At 40.3% G+C, this 26136-nt stretch overlaps 1 protein-coding gene across 2 annotated transcripts in view; it reads right to left on the bottom strand.

The window, feature by feature from the left end:
- chrnb1 (cholinergic receptor, nicotinic, beta 1 (muscle)) overlaps window positions 1-26136 on the bottom strand; it is a 34504-nt gene that overhangs the window by 6562 nt on the left and 1806 nt on the right. The window contains exons 1-9 of one of the 2 annotated variants that reach the window (XM_015340456.2): window positions 25521-25615; window positions 23998-24131; window positions 14545-14589; window positions 12566-12675; window positions 9035-9143; window positions 6965-7109; window positions 6101-6286; window positions 3204-3427; window positions 912-1084 (exon numbers count right to left, since the gene is read on the bottom strand). In XM_015340456.2, coding sequence (XP_015195942.1) covers window positions 912-1084; window positions 3204-3427; window positions 6101-6286; window positions 6965-7109; window positions 9035-9143; window positions 12566-12675; window positions 14545-14589; window positions 23998-24024 — 1019 coding nt within the window. In that variant the 5' untranslated portion in view covers window positions 24025-24131; window positions 25521-25615. Of the gene's footprint in view, window positions 1-911; window positions 1085-3203; window positions 3428-6100; window positions 6287-6964; window positions 7110-9034; window positions 9144-12565; window positions 12676-14544; window positions 14590-23997; window positions 24132-25520; window positions 25616-26136 lie in introns of those variants that run through there. The other variant, XM_006627429.3, reaches the window with a different exon arrangement.

The following is a 26136-nucleotide window of genomic DNA, read 5'->3' as shown; positions in this document are numbered from 1 at the left end:
GCTGCTGTTTCAGTGCTAGATTTTGAAATTAATGATCGATCTGAGATTTTTCCTAGTTAATCCTACTAAGATGCTTCAGCAGAATGGGAAAAACCCATGCTTATCAGATGGAAGAAAATATTGTAATATCATTGGCTTTCTTTTAACTTCCAAAGTCTTGCCACCACACTAGATAAGATTATATGTTCAATTAGATTGTTTGCGATAATTATTATTTCACCAACATAAGATGATCAATAAAAAAATATATATATGATAAGACTGGCATCCAGTCATGTCTGCTCACATCTTATCTTCAGTTTTTCTTAAGGTAAAAGCAATACCAACCACTGCGCCACCATGCCACTGTAATGTCAATAATGATGGTAGAAATGTTATTTTATGTGTATTATTTCCTTGTTGTTATTTTTATATTTCAGAAGATCCTTTTGAGGCAGTGATTAGGTCTCTTTATGTTTAAATCAAAGGTGTTAAAATGGGAGTGGGACACTCCATTGAGCTTATTTCTCTCATATTCATCTGAATTGGTTGAGCAGGCTTTTATATCCATCAGTTTTCTAACTGCTTCTTCCAATTCAGGGTTGTGGGGGAGCCAGAGCCTGTTCTGACATGCAACAGGCACAAGGCAGGGTACACTCTGGTTGGGACACCAATGTAGACGCAGACACAGACAGACGCACATGCACACGAACCAGGGCCAGTTTTCCCAGGAGCCAAATAACCTGTTAGCATGACTCTGGACTGTGGGAGCAAACCAGAGCACTCAGAAGAAATCCACACCCACATGGGGAGAACATACACACCCCTTTCTCTTCGTTTTAATTTTTCCTCCTTTCTACAGGTGAGATTTCCCACAGTGCAAATACTTGGTTGTGCCCTTTGTGCTTGTCCAAACCTGGCTGAGCACTCACCGGTTGGGCTTGGGGAAAAGGAAGTTGGAGGTGGGCTTCCGGATGAAGTACTCGTCCGCTGCTCGGCTTACAGACACCGGCACCTCCCTCTTGGGGGACAACTCCAGTGACAGTGGGGTCTCAGTTTTGGGGCGCAGCAGTCCAAGGTACTGAGGCAGGAGGTGGATGAAAATCTGACAAAGAAAAGGAGTCTGCTAAGAGCTCAGTGGAATACAGTTAGGGTTTAGTTTTGATCACATGTCAATCCTGTGCTACTCCCATTGAGGTGTGATTTGATGATATTTCCATCTTTACCTGCATGGAGTTTGTGTGTTCTCCCTGTGTTTGTATCCTGTCTACATTGTGTCCCCCACCTCAAGCACTTTGTTTGCCAAGATAGCTCCCCCACGACCCCGAATGGGATGAAGTGGTTGGAAAATAGATAGCTACCCACCAATTCACCCTGACACATTTTAACCAGAGACATCTCCTTTTTGGACTTCCTGATGCTACAGTATCTCACTTCCAGAGCAGTGCTTGAACTTGACTCTGTTTGTGTTGGCAGAGGCTTTTATCTGTGTTGTTAGTTGTGTTAATCACAAAAAAGAAGAAGACAAAGGTAGCTGCAATCCTCTTATCTCACCATTGAAAGAGACAGAATGCTTCGCAGGGTGCCATGGGCAGCTTCACAGGGAGATAACAGACCAATCAATTCAAAAGTCCAAGCGAGACAGTCTGAGCAGGAATGTCTAGTCACTACGGTCACTCCACCTGTACTGAGTGATCTCAGCTCGTCTGCACAGAGCTGGAATGATCAAGTCCTGGGACCTCACTAGCTATCTCGTTTATCACAGTAGCCCGTCAATGACAAATGTTAATCAGCATAATGAAATTCCACATGTCATGTCGGTGCCTACTACATGCCGCAAAAGAGGTTTTTATACAGAAGTGGCATTTACTGTTTTATTACACTCATGTCTGACACTAATTTGATGATGAGGTTCATTTTAAGCTATATGATGAAGTCAGTTTACCATTTTATATTTTAAATTAAACCATAGAGGAAATACATGCTATTTTATTGCCCTTAATACAGAAAATTCCATTTCAATTTACAAGGTGCTTTGCAACTCCTAGAAGCTGAATGCAATATATTTCCAAACCAAATGGCAATTTTGTTTGAGTAAAATAAAGTGCAAACCAATTCCTCAAGGTTCATTTTGTTATATTTGCTCATTCATTTCCACTTTAAATAGATATTAACTAGATATTTTACTTAGTCCTGAGTCCACACAATCCCAAGTTGAGGGTATTGGATGTATGAAGATGAGAATTAGAGAGATTTAAAATGTGTTGTTTAAAGATGTTGCATGTTGACATTGCAAAGCCAGAACTCAATTTGCCTATCAAAAGGGCAAATGGTTAATAAAATACATTTTACCTCTTCAGCAAAGACATGTTATTAATTCTTTTGAGGGGTCGTTTCATTTTTTTTCAAATAGAACACTAAAAATTAAAAACAAAACTTATCTGGTGATTGAAACCATTGCCTCCTAAATTATTGTATCAGATAGGATAGTCTATTACCCAATTATTCCATACACCGTACAATTGAATATTCCACGACGCAAAACAGGACCAGTAATATCAGTGAGTATAATCATCATTTCAATGTAAATCAGCTGCCGAGAGACTTAGAGCTACTAGCAATTAGAGGCATTTCTACTGGGTAAAGAAAACTTGCATAGAACAATGTAAAAACAATTGCAAGAAAAATACCATTTGCATTCAGGTTATTTCACATACTGTATATAAACATTTGTAGCTTAGAGCTTACACTAAAGCCTGGGATCAACAGGTTAATTAGATTAGAGTAATAATGAGTTTATAAGCTGCTGTGTTTTGTCTGCATTTGTATAGTTTAGAATTCTACCTGCAGTATGGGTCTGCTAGAACATTTGATGAAGTCAACAGTGGAAACAAGAGGGAATCAAAGTGTGTTGGAAATGTAGGGACCCAGGATATAAAGGGGATCAAATCCATTCTTCAATCAATATGCCATGCTGAGATCTGAGTCATTAATATACGCTGGAAAACTAGAGACTGCTGTCTTTACAGTATCCCATCAGACCATGGAAACCCTGGACTTTCTACACCTTTTCACACATGAAAATGACATCGGATTGTCTAATCAATCTGAGGATGTCAAACGGGGGTCTACTGAGGGAAACACACCATACCTTACAGCCTGGGAAGTGGGCACCCCCTGTCTGAACTTCTGCCACCTCTAATTCTAAACTAATACTGGCTCACCTTGCGGACCCACAGGGGCATGACGTGGGTGTTGGGGGAGCGGTGGTGCAGGTTGAGCACCACAACGCTGAGGATGACTGAGAAGGTCACCAGGATCATGGTGAACATCAGGTAGTTGACGATGATGGGCACCCCCAGAGAGGTCTCGGGCACCTTGTCCGCCAGCAGGAGCAAGAAGACCGTAAGAGTCAGCAGCACGTTGATGGACAGACCCATCTTCTCCCCTGGAGACAGACGGAAAGCAACACCAAAGAATATGCTTTTCAAAAAGGGTACCGTGTACCTTCATGTACTTTACCACCATGTGCCATCATTTTCTGTCCCTTTTGTGTCTAGATATTCATAAAATGGACACTCAACAACAGGTTACTTTGTTTCTGGATTCACACTGATTGTTTAGTATTTTACATCAAGTCATTGATGCTAAAAGAGATGGCAAAAAAGATTTTTAGAAATCTTATCTAGGCACTGCAGTCCCCCTGTGTCCCAAAAGTGATGCATTATGACTCATTCTGACTTCAGAGATGATAATCATTCAATTTTGTTTGCTTGGTTTCTAATCGCTTAATGTTGTAAAGATCTCATTCAGCTGTTTCTTGAGGGATATCAGAGGATAAAAGAACAAGGCAGGACAGTTTGTTCCAGTCCCTGACAAAGAGTGTAAATAAGTTCCTGCTGTTTTCAGTCCTAATTTTACCCATTCATTTCTACTGGTGCTCTCAGTTCCTTTTTTCACTGTTATAATCATTTCAGCCTCCGTATCTCTCTCCTGCATCAGAACATGGTGGCACAGTGGTGGGCATTGCTGCCTTACAGTGCTGGGGCCTTGGGTTAGTTCCTGACCCGAGTGGAGTTTTGTATGTTCTCCCCGAGTTCACATCGGTTTCTTCCAGATACTCTAGTTTCCTCCCACAATCCAAAGACATACTGGTAGGGTAATTGGCTTCTGGGAAATCTGGCCCTGGTGTGAGTGTGTGTGTGTTTGTGTCCATGTGTGTCCAGCGATGGACTGGCATCCTGTTCATTGTGTCTGCTGCCTTGCACCCAGTGTTTGCTGGGAGATTGGCTCCAGCTCCCCAGTGACCCTGAATTGGATAAAGCAGTTCAGAAACTGAACCTCAGGCTATGAGGCTGCTGTGCTAACCACTGCGCCACTGTGCCCTTTATTGTTAACTGTTCAAATTAAATGACTAATTGAGATGATTAAGGTACCACAATGAAATGATTGTTTAATTAGTGGCTTTAGATCACGCTTTATTGACCTCTTGGTGCTCGATGGCTGAAGTACAGTGAAAAGAAAGTCGTAAAATAAAAGCCCTGAACCTATTTATAGTGCATTACAAGCGATGCTGCATGTCAATAGATCTATTTTAAGAACAATCTACTATGTACAGTAAGTGTTCTGATTTTACCAACCATTGCGTTGTTTGCTGGACTGGAAGAATAAAGTGCTTTTCATTTTTGGGGATCCCCTGCACTTACTCTAAGGTCCCCTAGCCCTCTCAAGACACTGGTAGTGAATCACTGCTCTTGATATAGAAATTCCCTTCTGTTAATGTGATTCTTTCAAATAATATATTATTATAAAGGAACAAGTAATAGGTTTATTCCATGCTGAAAAAAAGAAGAAAGAGAACACCTGAAGAAGTGTCACCTGAAGAAGGCTCCTGGGCCGAAACGTTGTGTTCTCTTTCTTCTTTTTTTCAGCATGGAATAAACCTATTACTTGTTCCTTTGCAGCCTATGTATGCTGATGCAGCTACCCACCTGAACTATTATTATAAAGGCTACCTAACAGTGGGAGCTTATAAAATCCATATTAAAACAAAGCAATATCTGCATATACAATAAACAGGTACTCTGTAGTGATCTAGTCATCATTTTATGCACTGCTTTGTGCAAGAGGCAAGAGGCGGTGCTGGCAAGTCCCACATGCAGTTAGTTATGTTGGAAGGCAGCCTGCAGTCGGGATCTGACTGAAGAATTGACAAATAATTCTGGCTTCTGTTGCTTTGTTCCAATCGCTGGGACAACCAGCTGGTCAGCTCTGGCCTCTCAAAATGTTAAAGAAACATCTGATAAGGGGCTGGGCTTGAGGCTACACAGAAACAGCACACATGTAAGCCCCCTGCTTTGTTTTAGTTTATTGGGTCTTCCATTTGCTTTTTTGCTGTATAGTTTAAGGTGCACAGTCCTTGCTCCTGCCAGGAGAGACCTGGTTTTGTTCATAGCATGGGATGAAATGTCTAAGTTTCAGCATGGGTGCTTGTCAGTTGGAAAGTACTGTCGTCTGTGTGAACAGCAAGCTGATCCCAAATGTAAAAGATATGTTTTTCTTTGCTTATGGTCAGCAGACAATGATAAACAGACTGCTTGTGGTTTCTACAGAGTGGAAGCCTTTACAAGTCCTTTTAATGAGTTTAGACAGGCTTCTGTTTTTAGTGTTTAGCTAAAGGAACAAAGATAAGGAAGTTTTCTTTCGGTTTTGAGCAGCCTTTTTTTTGTATGAAACAGCACAATGAAGCCAGGAAGCAATCCTGAATTTCCTGAATTTCACCTGTGACAACCGGTTTATATAGTAGATTCCTGTATGAAGGTTCCCAAAGCCAGAGTAATACAAATAGAGCTCTGGTGCCAGAACCCTCTTTCACTTCTTCCTGAAATAAATCTTTTCTTCAAAATCTAACATTTGGTCTCTAAAGCATCATCTAGACAAGCTAAACAAGCTAAAAGTGTCTGTCCATTGGGAAAAGACTTTCATTTTCCATACGATGCCCTACATCAGGGACAAGAGTCACATGATTCCCCGGAAAAAGAAGGCTCTTTATCTCAGGGCTGTACGAACCTGCTTTTTGTTCTCTCTTTCAGAGACAGGTGGTAGGAGTGCGAGAGAGTACCTGCATCAGGAGGGAGGTAGAAGTTGAAAATGGCGATGATGGTGATGAGGATGCAAGGAATGACTATGTTGAGGACGTAGATGAGGGGCTTCCTCTCGATGATGAGGTAGAAGGTGATGTCTTCGTAAAGATCAGGCCCCACGTTCTTTCGGGAAGGCTTGTAACGGATCTGCCACTCTCCGTTCTCTGAGACCGAGAAGAAGGAAGACATGAGGATGGAGAATGAGAGGGGGTGGCTTCAGGTGGCTATGGGGAAAACACATAAAACTGCCATGTATGTTTTGCCATGGTTGCTCAAAATGTTCACAGTATTCATCTAATTTTCCCATGGGTATAACATTTTATGTCATGTTTTTTAAAAATATTCATATTCATTTTAAGGGGTACTTCAGTAAACCTTTCTTAAGGACAGAGTTTAGAAGAAACGTGATTTAGGGTTGTAAACAAGACCCCCACTCATCTCTTACATGAGCACAGTGGCACCTTTCACTAGCCACTCAGTCCACAAGTCCCACTTTTCCAGTTATGTTATACAAATTTAACATGTGCTATTTTAGCTGACTTGCGTTTTGTTTTGCTTCTACTGTCCTGGTGCTTCACTGTTCTGGGATTCTTTAAGTCAAAGTCTGCTAACCAGTGCATATTAATGCACTGAACTCGAATAAATATTGAACCAGTTCATTTCATAAGTCTCAAACACTCGTGAGTACGTTATCATCGTCTGAGCCAGGTGCGCCTTTTGACTATGCTGTAGTTAGTGGATGAGTCTAAATACTGCAGAAGTTACTCATATGAAAGTCCTAAGGATTAAAAAGAAACAATTCAGACTGAAAAGGTTTGGAGGCATATGGAGTGGTCCCCCACCGCTGAAACTCTCGTCCATGATGATCTCATGAATCTCTTTGCCCTCCTTGTCCAGCGCGTACTGCAGGTCGATCTCGGAGGCGTCGTAGGTGTAGGAGCGAAACACCATGGTGCAGTTCTGCCAGTCGAAGGGGAAGAACGTCACCTGCCGTGGGAAAGGGTCATTATTGATTCACATATAGCACTGGGTGTATATGACACATATAAGCAAACAGGGTGCAAGATTGTGACACATTATCTTCTAATAGTGGACCGGTAGTAGAGTACAAGAGTAAAAGAGAATGGACTGTTTTGTTATTTGGAGTATGTAGTATTAATCGAGCAGATGATCTGGTCTTTGCCCATTGTTTATTCCTCCAGTAGTAATGTTCTGGTTTTCTATAGAGTACCATGATGTGTTTTTATTACATGTGATTCAGCAGTGAATTCTCCTAGGTTGTACAAAATGCACAGAAAAGTACTGTACATGCCCAGAATTATATAGCAGATAAGAGCTTCAGTCTGAGCCATGTCATTCATTGATGATGATTGGGATTCCTCAATTCACACACAAACTCTGCATGGTAGACAGATAATGAGACACGGTGAGGTCCTGATGTTTGGAGATACAATACAGTAGTTGGTACCATCAAACGGGGGAAAAGTGAAGGAGAAAGAGTGAGGTGACTAAACCAGAGTTTGTGTCAGATGTAACAGTTTGCAGTAAGACAAAAAATGTCCCCTTCTGTCTTGTCTGACGATGTGAAAACCTATTGCCACATGTTTGCAGAATCACTTAAAGACTTTGTTACAAACCCCACTTGAGTTTTTGTTATTAGTTTTGCAAAGCCCTTTGTGGGTTAACAAGGATATTGTTGACTCATAGGACATTTCCTCCTTTCTTGGCCACTGAACTCCGTAACTTCACTGTAGGCGGTGTCTCTAATCAGCCTCCGTCCCTGTCTGTCTGCTTTGGAGGGACAGTAGGTCTATGCAGTGTCTGGGAGCCTTCCACTTATTAATTGAATTAAACATCAGTGCTTTATACAGCATTATCCCCAAGTTGTTTTGAAAGCTGTACTGTACAACACCATGTCAAGACTGCATGCTGTAAGGCTGTTGCGTTTCACAATGTGTTAAAACTATACAAGGGTTTGGATACATTTGCAAGGCATGGTAATTGGATGAATGATGTGGGTTTGTGTGGGTTTTTATTGACCAGGGTTCTTTCAGCTGTCAGGGCAATACTGATGGGTGAAACAAGGGTACTATGGAGATTGATATAGATTGACAGCCACATAATAAACAAAAGATCTGGAAAGAAAGACACAAAGATAGGGGACTTAAAAAGTTCTATTTAAACAGTTATTATAATTGGAGGGGGGGGGTGAGGTTTGGAATTAGTTTTGCCCTATTTATAGTTAGGAGAAAGTTTTCTAAAGTAAAGTGAGGACTCTACAATGGAGTTAGGTTTTGCTTTGGTTGTCTTGTTTTGGAATGGAAAGGATTTGTTGGACCATGGCAGGAAAACAGACTACAGATTGTATCCACCCATTGGACAGACTTTTATTAATTGGCCATCTGACAGTATTGTCAGGTGATATACGGCCTTGACAGGTGAGCAGAGTATTAAAAGAGCTCATAAGTCAAAATTAAGTGGACATTCAATAGACAATAACACTTGAAACCTTAAAAATTAATATTACCAATGATTAATAACATTTAAGGATGGCTCAGTGATTAATATCGCTGCCTCATAGTACTGGAATCCTGGGTTGAATTTTCAAAGTGGGGTGCTATCTGTGTCTAGGGTTATGGGGTTTCCTCCAGGAGCTCAGGTTTCCTCTCTCAATCCAATGACATGCTAGTGGGTTAACTGACTTCTGAGAAAACTGGCCCCGGTGTGCGTGTGTGTGCCCTGTAATGGATAAGCATTCTGTCCGGGGTGTGTCCTGTCTTGCTCTCATTGCTTGCAGGGAAAGACTCTGGCTCCCCCACGGCCCTGGATTGGAGGAAGTGGTTAGAACAAGAATGGATGGAAAAACGTTTCATTACAAAGCAAGGATTCGTGAGTAAGACATCAGTGCTCACCTTGATTCCACAGGAGCTTTTATACAGAGCAGGGGGGCTCCAGGTCACTCTGCCATCACTGTACGCCTGAACGTGTACTCTCAGAGACACGTCAAAGACACCGTCATTGCTGCAGAAATGAGAAGAATATCAACAGGGGCGGTCATGACAGAGATCAACTGGAAAAGAACGTTTTCCTGAATATATGACTTGCGAAAAAGCTTGGTCTTTAAATGGATCAGTTTTAAAATCATTAGCCGCGTTGTTTTAATTAGCACGTGTTTGATCTGCAGAGTGATGGGGGGATTCTGGGATAACGTCAAGCTTGGTGTGGTTGGACACATGGCTGCAGTCCAAGTGATGTGACCTCATCCCAGTCCATCACACACTCTGCAATATGTTGTTCCCATACTTTATTTACCATGAACTGTTTCATTAAAAGTTTTTTGTGTTTTTAAATTGACTTTTCCTTTTCCTTTCTCTTTTTGCCTAGCCTGAATACAGGCCAAATCTGTGGAGTGCTTGGGATAGTCACATGCACAGCTTGACGAATCTTGGTCATATAAGCCTGTAACTCTTTCAAAGTTGCCATTGGCCTCTTGGTAGCCTCTCTGGTGAGTGTCCTTCTTGTTTGGTTACTCAGCATCGATTTAGGCAATATCTTGGGAGGTGCAATACACCTTCCTCTCCTAAATTATTATCTTGAACATACTTCAATTCATATTCAAGGCATTTAAGTATTTTTCATACCCATTACCTGACCTGTGCCTTTCTGCAATTTTGTCCAAGGGTTCTTTTGAAAGCTCCTTGATGCTCATTTGTTGATTCATTTGCTTTAACTGCACCTCACAACCCAGAGGAACTGCTGACCTTTTCATGAATTCATGCAAATCACTACAATTGACCACAGGTGGAGACCAATTAAGTTGGTGTGCTATTTTTAAAGGCGATTGGTTACACCTGAACTAATTTAGGATTGCTATTATAACAAGGGGATAGGAATAGACTCTTATCCAAGTTATTTCAGTACTTTTTCTAAAGAAGTTCTAGAAGGAATTGTGTAGATAAATGGAAATGATCATCATTACTACCTTACAATGAATGACCAGATCCTTAAGAAGCTGGTTTCTGATTCAAAAATACCTTAGAAGCACTGTTCTAGAAAGTAATCATTGGTCATTGTTCTGGAGACCTGAATAGGGTTTTTAAAAGGATATCTTCATCATTCTCTCAACAAGAGGAACATATATTTACAAAACAAGGGGGTTCCAGGTACAAGGAAAAAACTTCCTCTTCATTTTGAGCACTTGACAACCACCAAATTGAAAACAAAGAAGATAGTCCAATTAAAAATGAGAGCTAGCTGAAACAATGTTTTTCTGCAGTTGAATAATTCACAGAAACTTCCCCTGACAATAAAAGCTTAAAAAATGTAATTAATGCATGTTTCTATCTCAGATACACAAACTTATTTATCCCACATGCCGTTGCATAATAGACAATCTGTAACTTCATTTGATAGTGACCAATTTAATTAGAAATGATCCATACTACTGGGAAATTTTCCAGATTCCTGCAGATCAATTTCCTCAGTTGTGCTGAATCTATTTCACCTTACTGAAAGTCAATTGTGTAAATAGCATTATGACTGGGGCCTTGAACGGTAATGACACCGACATTACAAAAACAGAACGTACTGAACAGCTCACAGAGCCAAACCTATCCTCAGTGGGTTTGAAAGATTTCTCTCTTTTCCCATTAGCAAACAAAACTAAAAAAAACTCTTCCACAGTGGGTTGTTTTACCTGTAAGTGAATGACGCAGGTGCCGTGGTGGAGACAGGTTCAACAGGTGGGAGATATTAATTAAATAAGAGGACACCTTTCAGCCTATCTGTCCCATTTGGTTAGTTATTTGATCCCAGGATCTCATCCAGCCATTTCTTGAAAGAAGTATCGGCTTCAACAACATTGCTGGGTAGCTTGTTCTACACTCCCACAGTCCTATGTATAAAGAAGTGCTTCCTGTTCTCAGTGTTACATCCACTTCCATGGACTAATGCCCAGTGGTTTGGGGATCACTGTGCTTGAAGTCCCCTTGGCTAGCTTTTATCAATAGTGTTCAAGATTTAGAAATCTTGTATTTGCTCTCCTCATTATTGTCTCTGTTAGACAAGGCAATTCAAGGGTTTTAACAGTAAATTATAAGACCATATAAGCAATTTAGGAATATGCTGGTATATCTGGAGATTTTATGGAAAGCAGATATCTTAATAACCACATACCAAGTTTTCCAAAGCCATGTTTCAAGACAGGTGGACATTAATTTTCTCAGAAGAACCAAGGATTCTTTTAAAATTGTGACTTTCACACAACTTGTAGAATTCACCAGAAACAGTTATAGAAATAATTCAGAAATACATAACCTAGCTGGAACATACAGTATACCAGAGGAAACCAGGCATTCCAGATCATGAAAATCCTTAGATAAACACAAGAGTTCTTTCTGTTTTGAGGACCACAACAATTCCTGGGACCTGCCTTTCAACAAGAAACTCATAGGGAGAGATTCTCCATCCCTCCAGTTGGTGCTGCTTTCCTGAAAGGCACTGTGGAACTCGCAGCATGGAAGAAGGCATGAAGGACATGTTGGAGGACCGAATGTACAGATTCTCATCTGCTACAACAGTTCTAGCAGTAAAGCCAAGCTGAGAAGGGAACCCATTGTTATATTGGCTTGTGTGGTATGAATGGGAGCTCAGACTAGATGGCAGCTCTTGTCTGAACTACATTTTCCAGAAAGCTGTGGGTTATGACCTGCCACCCTCAGTCACCTGACCAAGTGAAGGAAGCATAGTAAGAATTCAGTTCAAAAAGCTGTTTAGGCTTCTGTTGTGTGTTTTGATAATTATACCTTACTGTAAATATGGTGCGGTATTTTACCTTTGCAGCCATGTTTGTGTATCTCTTTTTCTGAGTTCCACCTATTTTAGAGCACCCTGTTACAGCACTTTGCCCCTGGGTGTGTCCCACTGGGGATTAAATTGAATTATTGATTTGTGTTTATGACGAGGTGAAAACGAAGGTGTACAGTTTTACTTATTATTTCAGGTTATACAACCTTTTCTGACAAAACACAGATACATTCATTACAAATTATTCTCCTTCTTAGTTTAATAACATTTAAAAACATTTTCTGTTTTACTGATATTTACAGCAATGTAGAAAAAATGAAAGATATGGGGTCGATACCAATGGGTGAGGTTGAAGTGTAACCTTTCCTCCAAAGAGCTCTGCGAATTTCCAACCATTTTTCACAATTATTTGTGGTTCATTTCAGTACTGCAGCAGACGGCAGTAAAATCTTGAGCTCAGTCTGCATAAATAAATCCATTTGTTTATTTTTCCTGTCTGTGGAATAGTTACAGTTACATGCTCCATTTGGGCTGAAAAACCTTAACCTTAAAGTTAAGATAGATAGACGCTCTTAAAGGATAATTAGAAAACCTGGGTGATGGGGGGGTGGGGGTGGGGGGTTGAATCGTTAACTCACTTGTTAATGAGCACAATGTCTGGAAGCCACACCTTCCCTGCTGGCAGCCTCAGGACCTGGATATTGTCGTGCTCCGCCGGATTCCAAGACAGCCTGTAGTCACTCCAGGTCTTTCAAGAGCAGGAGGAAAAGACAATAAAAGGCCTGGATTGTTTGAGAACTCCAGCTCACTCAACAACTGCACATTCCCGGCGCAGAACAAGATGGTGGGTCTCAGCTGGCTAGGAACCAGCCAAGCAAAATGCCAAGACAAATATTGGGCTTAGATTTTGCCATTCTGTCAGGGGTTTCAGTTTATTTCAGGTTAATGTTTCTACACAGGATTGGGCCATTTGTTACAGTCAGTTTTTAAGAGCATGGAGCACAAAATATAATCAACCTTAACCTCTGATAAGACTAAACCCTAACATTGGTCCTATGGTATTCCTGTCTTCATTTCAACTCAGTTCTCAATTATGTAATTCAATTATCTTAGTTATTAAAAATGAATGTGATCTGAATCATCTGCTTACAACTAATTAATAGATTGCTGCTTTCTAGATGTTTAATTCTGAGACCTTCCTATGAAACTACTGGAGAAGAGTGACTGGAATGAGCTCACCTGTGAACTTAAGGATCAAGAGTAGAAAAATATAGTGAACTTTAAGACATGGTATTTCATGCAAGTGGACCAAGACTTCAGCTCTTACAACAGAAATCAAGTTCATTTTTAAATCTACAGGTTTTTAGCTTAATTTGATGGAATGATATGTTTAAACACAAAACTAAGAAGTCTAGACAACTGTGCATGGACAAAAGTCTTTGGAGATCTACTATATTATTAATAGTGTAACGCAGCGGGGGCTCAGGCGGGCGCCCTTGCCGCATCTGGTCGGCCCCATCCCGACTGGAGGCTCGAACCCGGGACTTCCGCGTCTCTCTGCAGCGACCTAGCCCCGTGAGCTAAAGAGAGATCTCTCCACAGCCCAGTAGCTGTGGTCCTGCTATCACAGGGAAGGCCGGTGACGTCACCCGCTCTGGTACGCCGGCTCTTACACACAGTGCTTGTCGGCCGTAAGCGTTACACTCTCCCCCGCTTAAATCGCCGTCCCCGGCGAAGGGCTATCCCATCCCGCTTCTGACACCAATGTAACACAACGGGGGCTCAGGCGGGCGCCCTTGCCGCATCTGTTCGGCCCCTGCACCGTCCGGGGCTCGAACCCGGGACTTCCGCGTCTCTCTGCAGCAACCTAGCCCCGTGAGCTAAAGAGAGATCTCTCCACAGCCCAGTAGCTGTGGTCCTGCTATCACAGGGAAGGGCGGTGACGTCACCCGCTCTGGTACACCGGCTCTTACACACAGTGCTTGTCGGCCGTAAGCGTTACAATAGTATAGCAGCTGCATCAAGTGTAGTTTTATTGCTAAAGAGATTTCCTTGCATTTAAGGATGGTTTAAAATCTCTTAAAGTACAGATTTAAAACTAAACTGTAATAGAACAGGAGATAATCCTGCATCATGCTGGACCTGGGTATATATTCAACAGTGTTCCCATTTCTGTGTTGACAGAGTTAATCCTGCCCTTCGTCTTTCACAAAACCATCTCCTTAAAAATGCCCCATACTATGGATGGCCAGGTAAAATTCTCCCTTTAATTAAGGCTTATTCATAAATCTTTGAATCTTGAATAATTATACATTTTAGAACTATATAAGTATAAGTTATGGTGTAACAAGTTCTATTGTACATATTTTACAATATGCACAGTATATTTGCAAAATCAATGTTTGAATTTCTGACTGAATGTCAGACAGGTTTTTGATTTGCTTCTATCAGAAAATACTGAATGTACAGTACAACTGAATTTTCATGTTACATTATCTTTTAGATACAGTTGTTTAAGGGGACAGAAAATATACATTACTGAACAGATTGAGAGGCTACACAGCATTACACGGGCAAACACTCAAGTTGGGAATATAGTATTGTAAATTTAACTTACCAAGTCCATGTACACATTGGTACTCATTTCCTCTTCCTTTTCATTCTAACAAAAGCAAAAGCAAAAGTAATTAATGAACTGGTTGAAAACGATATTTCACAGGTACTGTCTGAATTCCGATTTGTGAACTGATGGCTTGTGTCCTTTACTTTTCTAAGTTTGAGCACACCTTCTAAGAACCCAAGAACATAAGAAAGGTTACTCATGAGAAGAGGCCCTAAGGACTTTTTTTCTTTTTTGGTTTCTGCTGGGAGTTTAACTTCCTCACAGGGAACTCCTGTGTAACTCCAATGCTATGCATTCAAAGTCTTGATCTCCCAGTTTTTTATTAAATATATTTGGATATGGCTGTCATCTAATAGACTAAAATAAAAATGCTCTATGCTCACAACTCCCATTAGTCATCCAGTTAGCTGTAGTATGCATTCGTAATGGCTAGAAATGTGTTGAAAAAAGACCCTAAAGCAGAGAAGATCAGTGGTCAAAGTACAGCTTTGAAGTGCAGTTGAGCAATTATGCAGAAGCATTTACACAAACCGGCTAATTAGAATCCCATCAAGACATATCTTAATGCAAGGCTGGTCACACTGTGACTCTTCAATCCACTCCTTTCCAGAATGTTTTTACAACCAGATACTGGTCCTACTGATGATCAAAATAATTAAGGAGCTGGATGCAGCAACTTTCTGGAATGGTGCAGACAGAAATGGCCTAATGGAGTCAACTTTAAAAGCTAAAGTGTTAAAGTGTTGAATTGGCTAAAGTCTTAGTTCCAGACCTCCACAACTCTTTGTGTAAATGTCCTCTGTTTCAGGAACCAGTTGTGTGCTTGGATCCTTTAATTTTTGATGTTGAAGACATCCGCTACATCAACATTTTGATTGATTTTGATCACTTGAATCAAATCCGCACACAGCCTGCTCTGTTTTGAGTAGAAAAGATTCAGTTACCTTAATCTGCCAGTACATGACATCCCTCTCAGACCAGGAACTCATTTAATTGCACTCCTTATTTCAAGAACACAAATGTTCTTTCTATGGTTTGGTGACAAGAAAGGTTACAGTATGTCTGTGCATTTGGGAATTCAATTCTATCAGTTTAAATTATGTGGTTGTAACTGTAGTGCATACAGTAACTGAACATTCTGTTAGTCTGGCTTATTGCTTCCTCACACTGCCTAGATGACGAAAGGTATGTTTCATTAAGTCATTATTACCGTATAAGGGGGACCTTATGATCTACTTGTAATGGTACCTCTGCTCAATTATGGGCATATAAAAAGGATTCATTTAGTTCTTAATTATGGTGGTCAGGATACCCATATCAGCTGGTTTGCTGTCTAGTTAAATATCCACTTACAGTACTTAACCAAATCCTTCAATAACAAAAACAAAGATTACTTGGAATCTTTTCAAGGTTTCTGTCTACTCAAAAATTGTGGATTGCAAAGTAATTATAAATTGTAATTATTAAAAATAGACGCCTCCGACATGTTTATGAGGCAAAAATGAGTCATATTCCATCCATACATTTTCTAACCACTTCATCCAAATCAGGGTCAGGGGGAGTCAGAGGTTTTCAGCAAGAAAGGGGCACAAGACGGGGTACGTCCTGGACAGGACACCAGTCCATCCCTAGGCAGACACATACTCCCACTAGGGACAGTTTTCACACAACTCAATTAACCTTCCAGTATGTTTTTGGACTATGGGAGGAAATTGAAGCACCCAGAGGAAACCCATGTGAACACGAGGAGAACATACAAACTCCATGCAGACAGCACCCTAGGTCTGGAATTGAACCTAGGATCTCAATTGCACCGCCTTGACGTATATGAATCCTATTATTTCTTCAATTTCTAATGAATTATAATAAGAGTACACAAAGCACAGAAATAACTAATAATCCGTCACTGTTCCGTTATGATTACTAAAAAAGGCTCCCAAAGGTTTCTGCAAAGGAAAAAAAATTAAGAGTATATCAGGGAAAAACTCTCAAGTCTTAATAATAATAATTAATAATAATAATTGCTTACACTTATATAGCGCTTTTCTGGACACTCCACTCAAAGCGCTTTACAGGTAATGGGGACTCTCCTCCACCACCACCAATGTGCAGCATCCACCTGGATGATGCGACGGCAGCCATAGTGCACCAGTACACTCACCACACATCAGGTATTAGTGGGGAGGAGAGCAGAGTAATGTAGCCAATTCATAGAGCCAATTCAATTCATCTTAACCAAAAACTGAAGAATAGTGTTCATATCACCAGAGAAGACATGAAGAAAAATCTCCAGTGCCTGTGTCTTAGACTTTATAGCAGGATTGGTGTGATGAAAATGTTCATCTGATCTTCAGAAACAAATCCAAAATTACAGAGCAATCTCTCTGCAGTCCATCATGGGAAAATCATTACAATAATTATTCTGCACCAATCTCATAAAAATCATCAGCCAGAATTCCCATGTGGTTTCAAACCCTCTTGCAGTTCGTACATTACAGGAAAATTGCTGAGACAGGCAGCAAGCTCTTTACTTTGATCTGACAAAGGTGTTTGCCACTTATAAAGCACTTCTTTAAAGACCCCCCTGAATTGTGGATTAACTCCATCATGAAGAAAGCAGAGGAATGTTGATGTGTGCAGTAACACCCGTGGACAAATTATAGTCATTTGAAGTCCAGAAGTTCAGATAGGAGTCAATCAAAAAGGTTGTATGCCATCACTCCAGTTCTATTTTTAATATTTCTGAATGTCACAGTCTATTTAACTGCCTCCTTGCTGGGATGAAGCTGACTGACTGAACATACTGTACAGTGAATTATTAATTATCTCTAATAACTTCCAGTCCAAACTTAAAATCACCCTGGCTTCTGTCACCAAAATCCAGTATATTGAAGATGCTGCAATATGTACTTGGACAGAATGGCATCTCCAGACAATTGTAAACATATTTGCGGAGATGTGTGAGACAATTGGATTTACGATTCAGAAGACCAAAATTTGATTGAGGTTCATAACTGAAGAATGCAGAACACCAATGCTCCAATGCTTTGAGCAATATCTGCCAAAGAAAGCAGATAATGATAATGAAATTCAGCATCGTTTGAAACATGCAAGTGCCTTTAGCCAACAAGCTAAACTGGCCCAATTAGGTGCAAAGTCAAATCAGAATAATTTCTTCTTTCTGATCCCTGGGTGTAACTGTTTTGTTTTGAAAATAATAAAGGAAGTCTTCACACTTAAGAGAGGAGGCCGAAATACCAGCTTCAGAATTGCTCAACTAGCACCATATTGAGCGAAATGGTCCAAGAGCTAAGCGTTCAGTTGTATAATAATTATAATAATTCATTTCAGTTGTATAATAGTATAATTGTATAATAGTATAACAATTCGATTAGCCATAACACAGATGAACAGATGTTGGGGCCACATAAATTAAACCTGGGAACACCAAAATTAAGAACTGCTATGAACTTATTTCTTAACTTTTTCATATTGTGGTTATCTTTCTTACATTCCTAAATTATTGCCACTAGCTTTCCACATGACCTCTGAAGCCTTTCAATGCTTACCTCAGATTGAATCTCATCAAATAATCTTACGATGTCCCTGTGTGCAGTCTATCAATGTACTCCTTCATGTTTTTCATTCCTTAATGCACTTCAGACTGGCTCTTGTTATTGCCTGATCTGAGCTGCTGTAGTACAGATGATTTATTTCTAGAGAACAAGAAGCTGGCCTTCTGTTCTTTCTTTATGAGCAGGACGTGTTGGACCACAAACATCACCACCACAACCCAGTGTAAATGCTCTCTTATTTAACTCTCATGATCCATTAAAACCTAAAAAAAAGCATTAAGATATTTTTGGTTTTACCTTAAAATAGAAAAACAACTAGGAGTGGCCCAATAAGCAGAAGCTTTTGGCACTCTTAGAAAACAGTGCTAGGAGAGAACGATTTCAGATGGAAATGGAAAACAGTCATGAGAGTTTTATAAAACTCTATATATTGTCCAAGTATGTAGACACAGCTCTAGTGCCATGAGAAACAGTAAGTAAATGATTCTATGGGGCAAGCACACCCCTAGCTAAACCAAACTTTTGCTGTTCTGTTTGTCCTGGAGATTTTCTTTTACTACATAATCCCCTAAATAGGACCAATGCATAGGCACCTGTACTCCTTGTCAGGTTTATAACGCTGGCTGCACTGTGGATGGCACAGATAAAGGTGTCCCAGGCTACCTAGGAGGTCAAGGAGGTCTTTCTCAGAGCAGAGGTTGAACTCTAGAACGCAGCCACTGTCAGTCCGAGCCCGGCTGGAGGCCACTAGCCACCTCTAACTGGGATTTCCTGGCTAGTAAAACAACTATCGGAGCCCTGCCAGGGCAGGCCAGGGTACTTCCCAGCTTTCTGCAGAACAGCTTCTCCAGAAACTTGTTGGGTTCTTGCAGGAGTTCATGACATGTTTTAGGCGGGGAGGGGGGAGAATATGTCTTTGAACTGGCTTGTGATGACAGCTGTAAACTCTCAGACGCTTATTGCGGCACATTTAGAAGAAAAATCACAGGCATTATTTGTCACCTGACTACCACTGGTCTACAGTACATTCTAGGACGTCTGTTTAAAACTGTGGATTAATGCTTCTTGACAGCTGCAGGAAACAGGGGTGGGACAGTGACTAGTCATCTGTTGCTTCAGTTTCAACCCTGAAAAGCACACGGGCAGGTTCTGCTCTATGTGTAAGTGGGATGGATCTGCAAGCCTGTGGTTAAGAGAGCTGTTAGTGGCTTTTTCAAAATTTGTAGAGGTTCAGTAACTCCTTTAAGAGCAGAGAGAAGGATGTGAAGCCAGAAGAGGCCTTTGATTTCAAAAGCATCAGCTCTTACTGTTAGTATTACCTGTTTCAACTGTCATCATGATTTATATGTTCACGTGGTTTTACTTTAACATGTTCCCAGTTAAGAGCCTGAATCTCAGAGAACAAAATCAAAGGCTGAAAAGAGAAGGTGCTTTGCACACAGTTGAAGCAGCTAACATTATTTTGTGTCTGCCACAGCTCTTACCCAAAGAAGAATAAAAATACTTTCTTCACCACATGCATGTTTGTGTGGGTTCCAATAATATTCCAATATATACCTATTTTAATTGCATTTATTTTCCATTACTACTGCATTGGAATTTCATGTGTCAGTCATATTTTAGAAATTATGTTTTATTACATACTTTAAGCTTTTTAATTTTTAGTATTATGCTTTTAATGAGTACTGGTTTTAATTCATTATGAAATGTTTTTTAAATCTAGGCAGTAATTAAAATATGCCATATTGTATGTAGAGAAGGAAAAAGTACTGTTAATCCAACATAAAGATTGCAGAGCAACACTGAATTCTATACTCTTTGTAATTGCTTTACAGACATCTGCATCTCTCTTGCTTGTGTCTTTGTGACTTTGGATTCTGCCTCCACACTGAATGGCACTGGTAGGTCATTTGTTCCAGATGCTCAGCTCTCCTTGGCTGACATTGGAAAGATGTACCTCCTGTTTTCAAGCTTCAGTGATCCTGCTTACAGTTTCCTTACTGGAAGACAAGATAAATGTGTGTTCCTTGGACTGTCCAGATGAGGTGTATTTCAGACTAAGAATTAGCTTGTAACTCTTTGAACTCTTTCCGTGGTGGTTGTATCCTTTTAGGAGCATGAGGATCGAGCAGCAAGGAATATAATTACATTAAGCATGAAGTGCTATTAAAGATTTCTACTAATGTGTGGTCAAGCCAACAAACAATAAATCCAACACTTTAGGGTTTTGTGTTAAGGACTAGGGAAGGGAGTCCATTTTAATACTTTAAATAACAGATGGCCAGTTGTCGGCATTTCTTTTTCTGCAGACCGTCACAGCTGGATCAGGATCCTTGCTGCGGGTCGCAATCAATCATTCAAAAGTTGACCAACCAATAAGGAACTGGAGGGCGGAGAAGGACACTGCACTTCCCGGAAACACAACCATTCACCAGCTCTGATCTGATCTTTTAAAGCTCTGGACTTCAGAAGTCAGAATGCCTCTCAGTTGAAACCTATCTGAAAACAAAATTAACTGTGTGATTGTAACCGCCTTTGTCAGTCTGAAAAATAAACTTTAATCTAAGATGCCAAGCCAAGAGAGGGAGAGAAAGTCCATATGTAACCAGAATTCAGCCCAAGACTCTGTCCACACAAGGGGCAATTCTTGTGATTGGCTAGCCAGTTACACGTTTCATCTGGTCAACAGAATTAATGCAGTCGGACCTTTGGTGTTGAAAGCTATCATTTTGGAGCAGTAATAGTACTATATCACTGGATGGACTGAGTGATCTCCACTCATCTCACTCAAGTCCGATTTTTGTGCACAGGCTGATAGGAAAGCCAAGCTCAGTAATGCTAACAAAGAATGCCTTCTGAGAGTCATTTCCTGCTCTTAGCTAAGCAAAGCTCTCTCCCCTTTTCCCCAACCGCAGAGGGTACAGCTGGCACCTCATGGAGCACAAATACCAGTTTAAATGGTGATGGCATTCCCCTCTTCTCTACATGATCAGCTGTGCAGTGGGGCTGCTGGTGCAGGTGGGAGGGAAGGGGGGGGGCTGTACTTCGCTGGTGGCCAAAATGGGTTCTCATGAATTTGAAAAGTGCTTTGTGATCCTCCTGGAACCCTAAGCCCTTTATAAACATGATCAATGTCAATTATTAGTAGCAGTACTAGGAAAAGTCTAACTATGAAGTTAGGAGTTTGGGCAAAGATGGCAATAGGTGGTAAGCTGTTATATGTTATTTAGCAAGATAATGTTATAACGTGATTCTGTACATTTCTAACAACAAGTAAGCGGAACATTTTATTGAGCCTGATTCAAAATAATACAAATACTTTTGAATGATTCATACTTAATACCTAATTGCAGTGATGCCTAAGTCCTTTCCATGTTTATGTAACATTAAGCTAAGATTATTTTAGGAATGTCTATATTGGAGGGCACAGTGGAAAGTAGCTCTGAAATAAGAGTTGGACTGGAATCCTATTCAGGGTGAAGCAGTTGCCCTTAGTCCTACCTTGCACACTGTGCTTAGGGATGGTCTTTAGCCATGACCCCTACCAGGACAAGCAACTTTCTGATAGCAGAATGTGATTCATCCCCTTCTATTGAAATTACAACCTCAACAGTATTTATTTTCTCCAACTAATGAAAAATGAGTTCAGTTAGGAAATTGCAATTTTTGCTGTAGTCCTACAAATCTTAGCATTTGCTGAACATTAATTGGTAGTAACAAAGAATCATTAAATATTAGCCGGATTTGCAATAACATCTTAATTTATTCCATGCAGAAAAACTGAAAAATCTGACAAAAATGACAGGAACAAAATCACCTGTGTTAAGAAAATCTATAAGTATGCCATTAAAAAAAAAAATGCAATCAGAATATTTTCTGCCATCAACTTGTCTTATAGCACTCTGAACTGCTTCTACAGTATGCTGTCCTACTGGTCCCCAAGAACCACAGTTCTGAAGGTTCTTACAGTATTTAAACTTCAGACTTTGAAATGCAAGGCGTTTAGACCATGTAAGTCAATCATTGTTTCAGGTAAATCATAACAATGTGTTAACTGCTGTCACATACAGTACAGTATATAATGGTGTCATTCATGGCTCTATAAGAACTTGAATATTAACTCCATATTATGGCTTCCAGCTTTCACTGTTTGCGATAGACATGGACATAGAACTCCAACAGGGCTGAAAAAGTGCACTACAACAGCAAATGGTAAAAAGGGAACGTATTATGATCAGAATAAATTAATAGTGGTGACTCATATGAGATGAAGCACAATAACCAAGTGCAACAAAATGCCAGGAAATCCAGGCCCTGTTGAAGGTGAACTTGCAGTGCTTTCAATAATGTGCCAGAGAGTTAAAAAGCCTTTATCCGTTTTCGTTCCCCGGCATGATTTCTCACCCAAGATGCTTGACATCAGCCATGCCTCTCAGTGGCAGAGAGTGTCTCGTGCTGATCAGAACAGAAGATGCAGCAGGCTGGATGTGAGGCACAGTGTCACTGGAAGCTGTATATTGGAGGGGGTGGGGGTCAGCTTGCTGTGTCTGTCTGTACATTTTATTATTAAGAATATGTTGCATTTTATTAAGGATTTTGCTTTGTCGGTCCTGGCACTGTGTACTGGAAATCCTTTGTGCAAGCAATAAATCGTTAGGACCTTTATTGTAATTTTTATAATTGACACTTTCAATCACAATTTATGCACATTTCTCATTCCACTTTAAACATGTTCGATGCACAATGGATTGAGAAACGTCTGCAGTGCACTTAGAATGTGCCATAACTGTACTGTTAAGAAATATGACATTAATTCAGAAATACTAGATTGTGAGAGGAATACAATTTAAGGAATTGCAACAAAGCCAGAAACTTTGAATTCAGCAGTTTGGAGTTACTAGGGGAAACACTAATATGCTCTGTGTCAAAATATTGTTGTATTTCTTTCTAAATTTCAAATAAAATTCAAATTTAATTTTCAAATAAATACAGTAGGTGATGTGTTGACATATTAATTAGGACTAAAATCTACAGTACATCTTCAAGCCTAAAGGACCAGAGCTCTCCTAATAGCACAGATTACTTGTTTGTTTCATCAATAGTTTACAGGTGATGCCAATGTTTAAAAACAGGTGACCTGTAATAGTAACTGGATTGGGACTCTCTAGTAGCGCATGCCTGCTCTATAGCAATGGGACTACAGTGAATATTTCCCCCATAGATGATAGACTTGGGCTGCTATCTGCCTGGAGCTTGTATGTTCTTCCTCTGTTCATGTGCACCCATTTCCTTCCATGTGCCTAAAGATGGACGGGTGTTCTGTCCAGGTTGTACCCTATGCCTGGGTTGTGCCTGTTGCTTGCTGGGGCCATGAATTGGAAGAAGCAGTTAAAAAATGGATGGATGGATGATGACAGTACAGAGTAGGGGGCATTAACAAATCCAGCGTCCACAACAGACACTGATTTCTGACAACAGAAATTTTATATTACACCTACTGTACTGGCATTTTTTCGCATACCCTAACTTGCTCTCCATGAGACACAGACAGGGAGTCAGAGCGCAGGGTCAGCCATTTATACAGCGCCCCTGGAGCAGTTGGGGTTAAGGGCCTTGCTCAGGGGCCCAACAGAGTAGGATTCCTCTGCCGGCTGTGGGATACAAACTGGCAACCTTCCAGCCACAGGCGAAGACCCTTAGCCACAATCCCAAGAGAATGTTTACTACAGTGATTTTGAAAGTGGTATTGCACAGTTTTCCATTCTTTGCATATGCCTTGGCTACATCCAGTTTGCCATGCTCTATATAGGATGTGCTTTACTGCACTTTTCCATCGTTGCAGGCATTTTTGTAAAGGGGTCTGTGGTCTTACCAGATCGATGAGCGAGGCCAATTTCATCCCCACCCTGACAACCAGCCTCTCCCCCACGTTCTTCACCGGTAGCACTTTCAAGGTGTAGTTGGTGAACAGCTTGGCTATCAGGTTTTTCTCAGCTTCAGAAGCATCTGACAGGGGGGAAAAAAATCAAGATTTTGATTTAAAATTCTCCTGCCAAAGTGCACTATTGAACGTTGATAACATCAGCACTATCTGACCACTAGGTGAATGGATTGCTATAAAAAAATACAAAGGTAAAAAATTGCAAGGAACTATTAAACTGGACTTTTCTGCTTTTAACAGTAGAACATAAGGGGATTCTTAGTATTTAAAATACCAAATATGTAAAGGAAAAGACAATCCAGATGTCATCTACTTGACTCATCAGGATAGTAGAGTGCTTTTAACAGTAGAACATAAGGGGATTCTTAGTATTTAAAATACGAAATATGTAAAGGAAAAGACAATCCAGATGTCATCTACTTGACTCATCAGGATAGTAGAGAATAGTCTCCACTAGGGTGGAAAAAGGAAGCACTTCTATACACAAAGACTTGCAAGTCTCTAGAAAAAAGTGCCCAACCTGTGCAATAATATTAGGGTGCCACAGAACAAGGTGACTAGCCCATCTAGATCATATTTAATCCCGGGATCTCATCCGTTTCTTGAAAGAAACCAGGGTATCGACTTCAGCAACTTAGCTGGGCAGTTGGTTCCACACTCCTGATGTCCTTTAGTTTTAAATATACTTTTCTGTTTGCATTTCAATGTACAAACCAAACAACTCCATTGGGTTAGACTTTGTCAATGCCTTTGTGGATTTTAAATACTTTATAATCATTTATATTTAAGACTAGGGTCTTAAAATTCAATTCTTTTAGCCTGTTAATTTAATACATTCTTAGGCTTTTAACTGACAGCAGATAAGTTAAAAGCTCAAGAATGTATTAGACTAGTACATGATATGTCCTATGAGATCTGAGCCCTGTAAAGTAGTAGCAGACCTGGCCAAGCCCTTCTATTCACTATTCTGTAGGAAAATAGGTCCCATTGAAGTGACAAAAGGTATAACTATGAACAGTCCCTCTGTGGCACTGCTGAAGGCAACAGCAAAACTGGCTAATGCATCAATTCACATAACCTTATTGTCAGGTATTGTCAGATGCTGGTGGTTAAAAACACAACCATTAAAATAAGCAGGATCCAGGTTTTAAGAAGTGACTGAACAACTATCCATAGCTCATGTAGATCTGCTTTAATCTGTTGTCATACTGTATGACTGAGCCTGTATCTCCATGCACATCTATGAGCGGTGGGATCGATAACATGATATGTTGCATCTATAATTGCTGTTGAAGATAGACTGGTATGCCATTTAGGTATACTGTCATGTGTCGGTAGAGCAGTATATTGGATCTATCCATAGAGAAACCACTTACGCCCCTTCCTCTACATTCACCGTTCAGACTTATGTACACATTTCTTACGTAAATGGAAATTCTTTTTCTGGTACTTACAGGAACTGAGGTTTCAAAAGGACAGTGGTGGAAAGGAATTACTATGAGCATCTGCAAGCTTGTGGTTTAATATTGTAAATCCAAAAGCTGAAGCTGCAGTTTCTGCGAATAATCAAGTTTTTCGGACCAAAAAAAAACCAAGGTTTTCGGACAAAAAAACACCCTCCAGATGCAGTTAGTTGAGCAACAGCTTGAGAGACAGGAGTTGCAGGAACAGCCGCTGACACAGACATTTTCCCTCCTGGATATGAATAATGAATATTCCATGAATTAATTATATCTTTCAGGAATTGCTCCCAGGAGTGCTCAGTAACGAAAACTGGAAATGTAAATCTAAAATGCCTAAAGACCCTGGAAAGGTGCTGCAGTTGTGCAAATTTTAGAATATGGCTTTTTGAAAAATGTATCAGCCCTATTTTCCTCCTCACGCCTGCTTGAAAATATAACCCTTTAGCTACCAGATGAGTAGTTTTCAGGTATTTTTAAAAACTAGGTAATCAAGAAATCTCCAAGAAATTGGAGAATGACAAATGTTTTAAACATAGATTATAAATCTCATACTTCGTTTGGAAACTGTCTCTTGAAGAAGCTTATGAATACTTTATTTTGGATGTGT

The sequence above is a fragment of the Lepisosteus oculatus genome, chromosome 3, assembly GCF_040954835.1.
Source record: "Lepisosteus oculatus isolate fLepOcu1 chromosome 3, fLepOcu1.hap2, whole genome shotgun sequence".
Taxonomy (NCBI): Eukaryota; Metazoa; Chordata; class Actinopteri; order Semionotiformes; family Lepisosteidae; genus Lepisosteus; species Lepisosteus oculatus.
The sequence above is the reverse complement of the archived record's forward strand: the minus strand, read 5'-3'. Positions and strand labels throughout refer to the sequence as shown.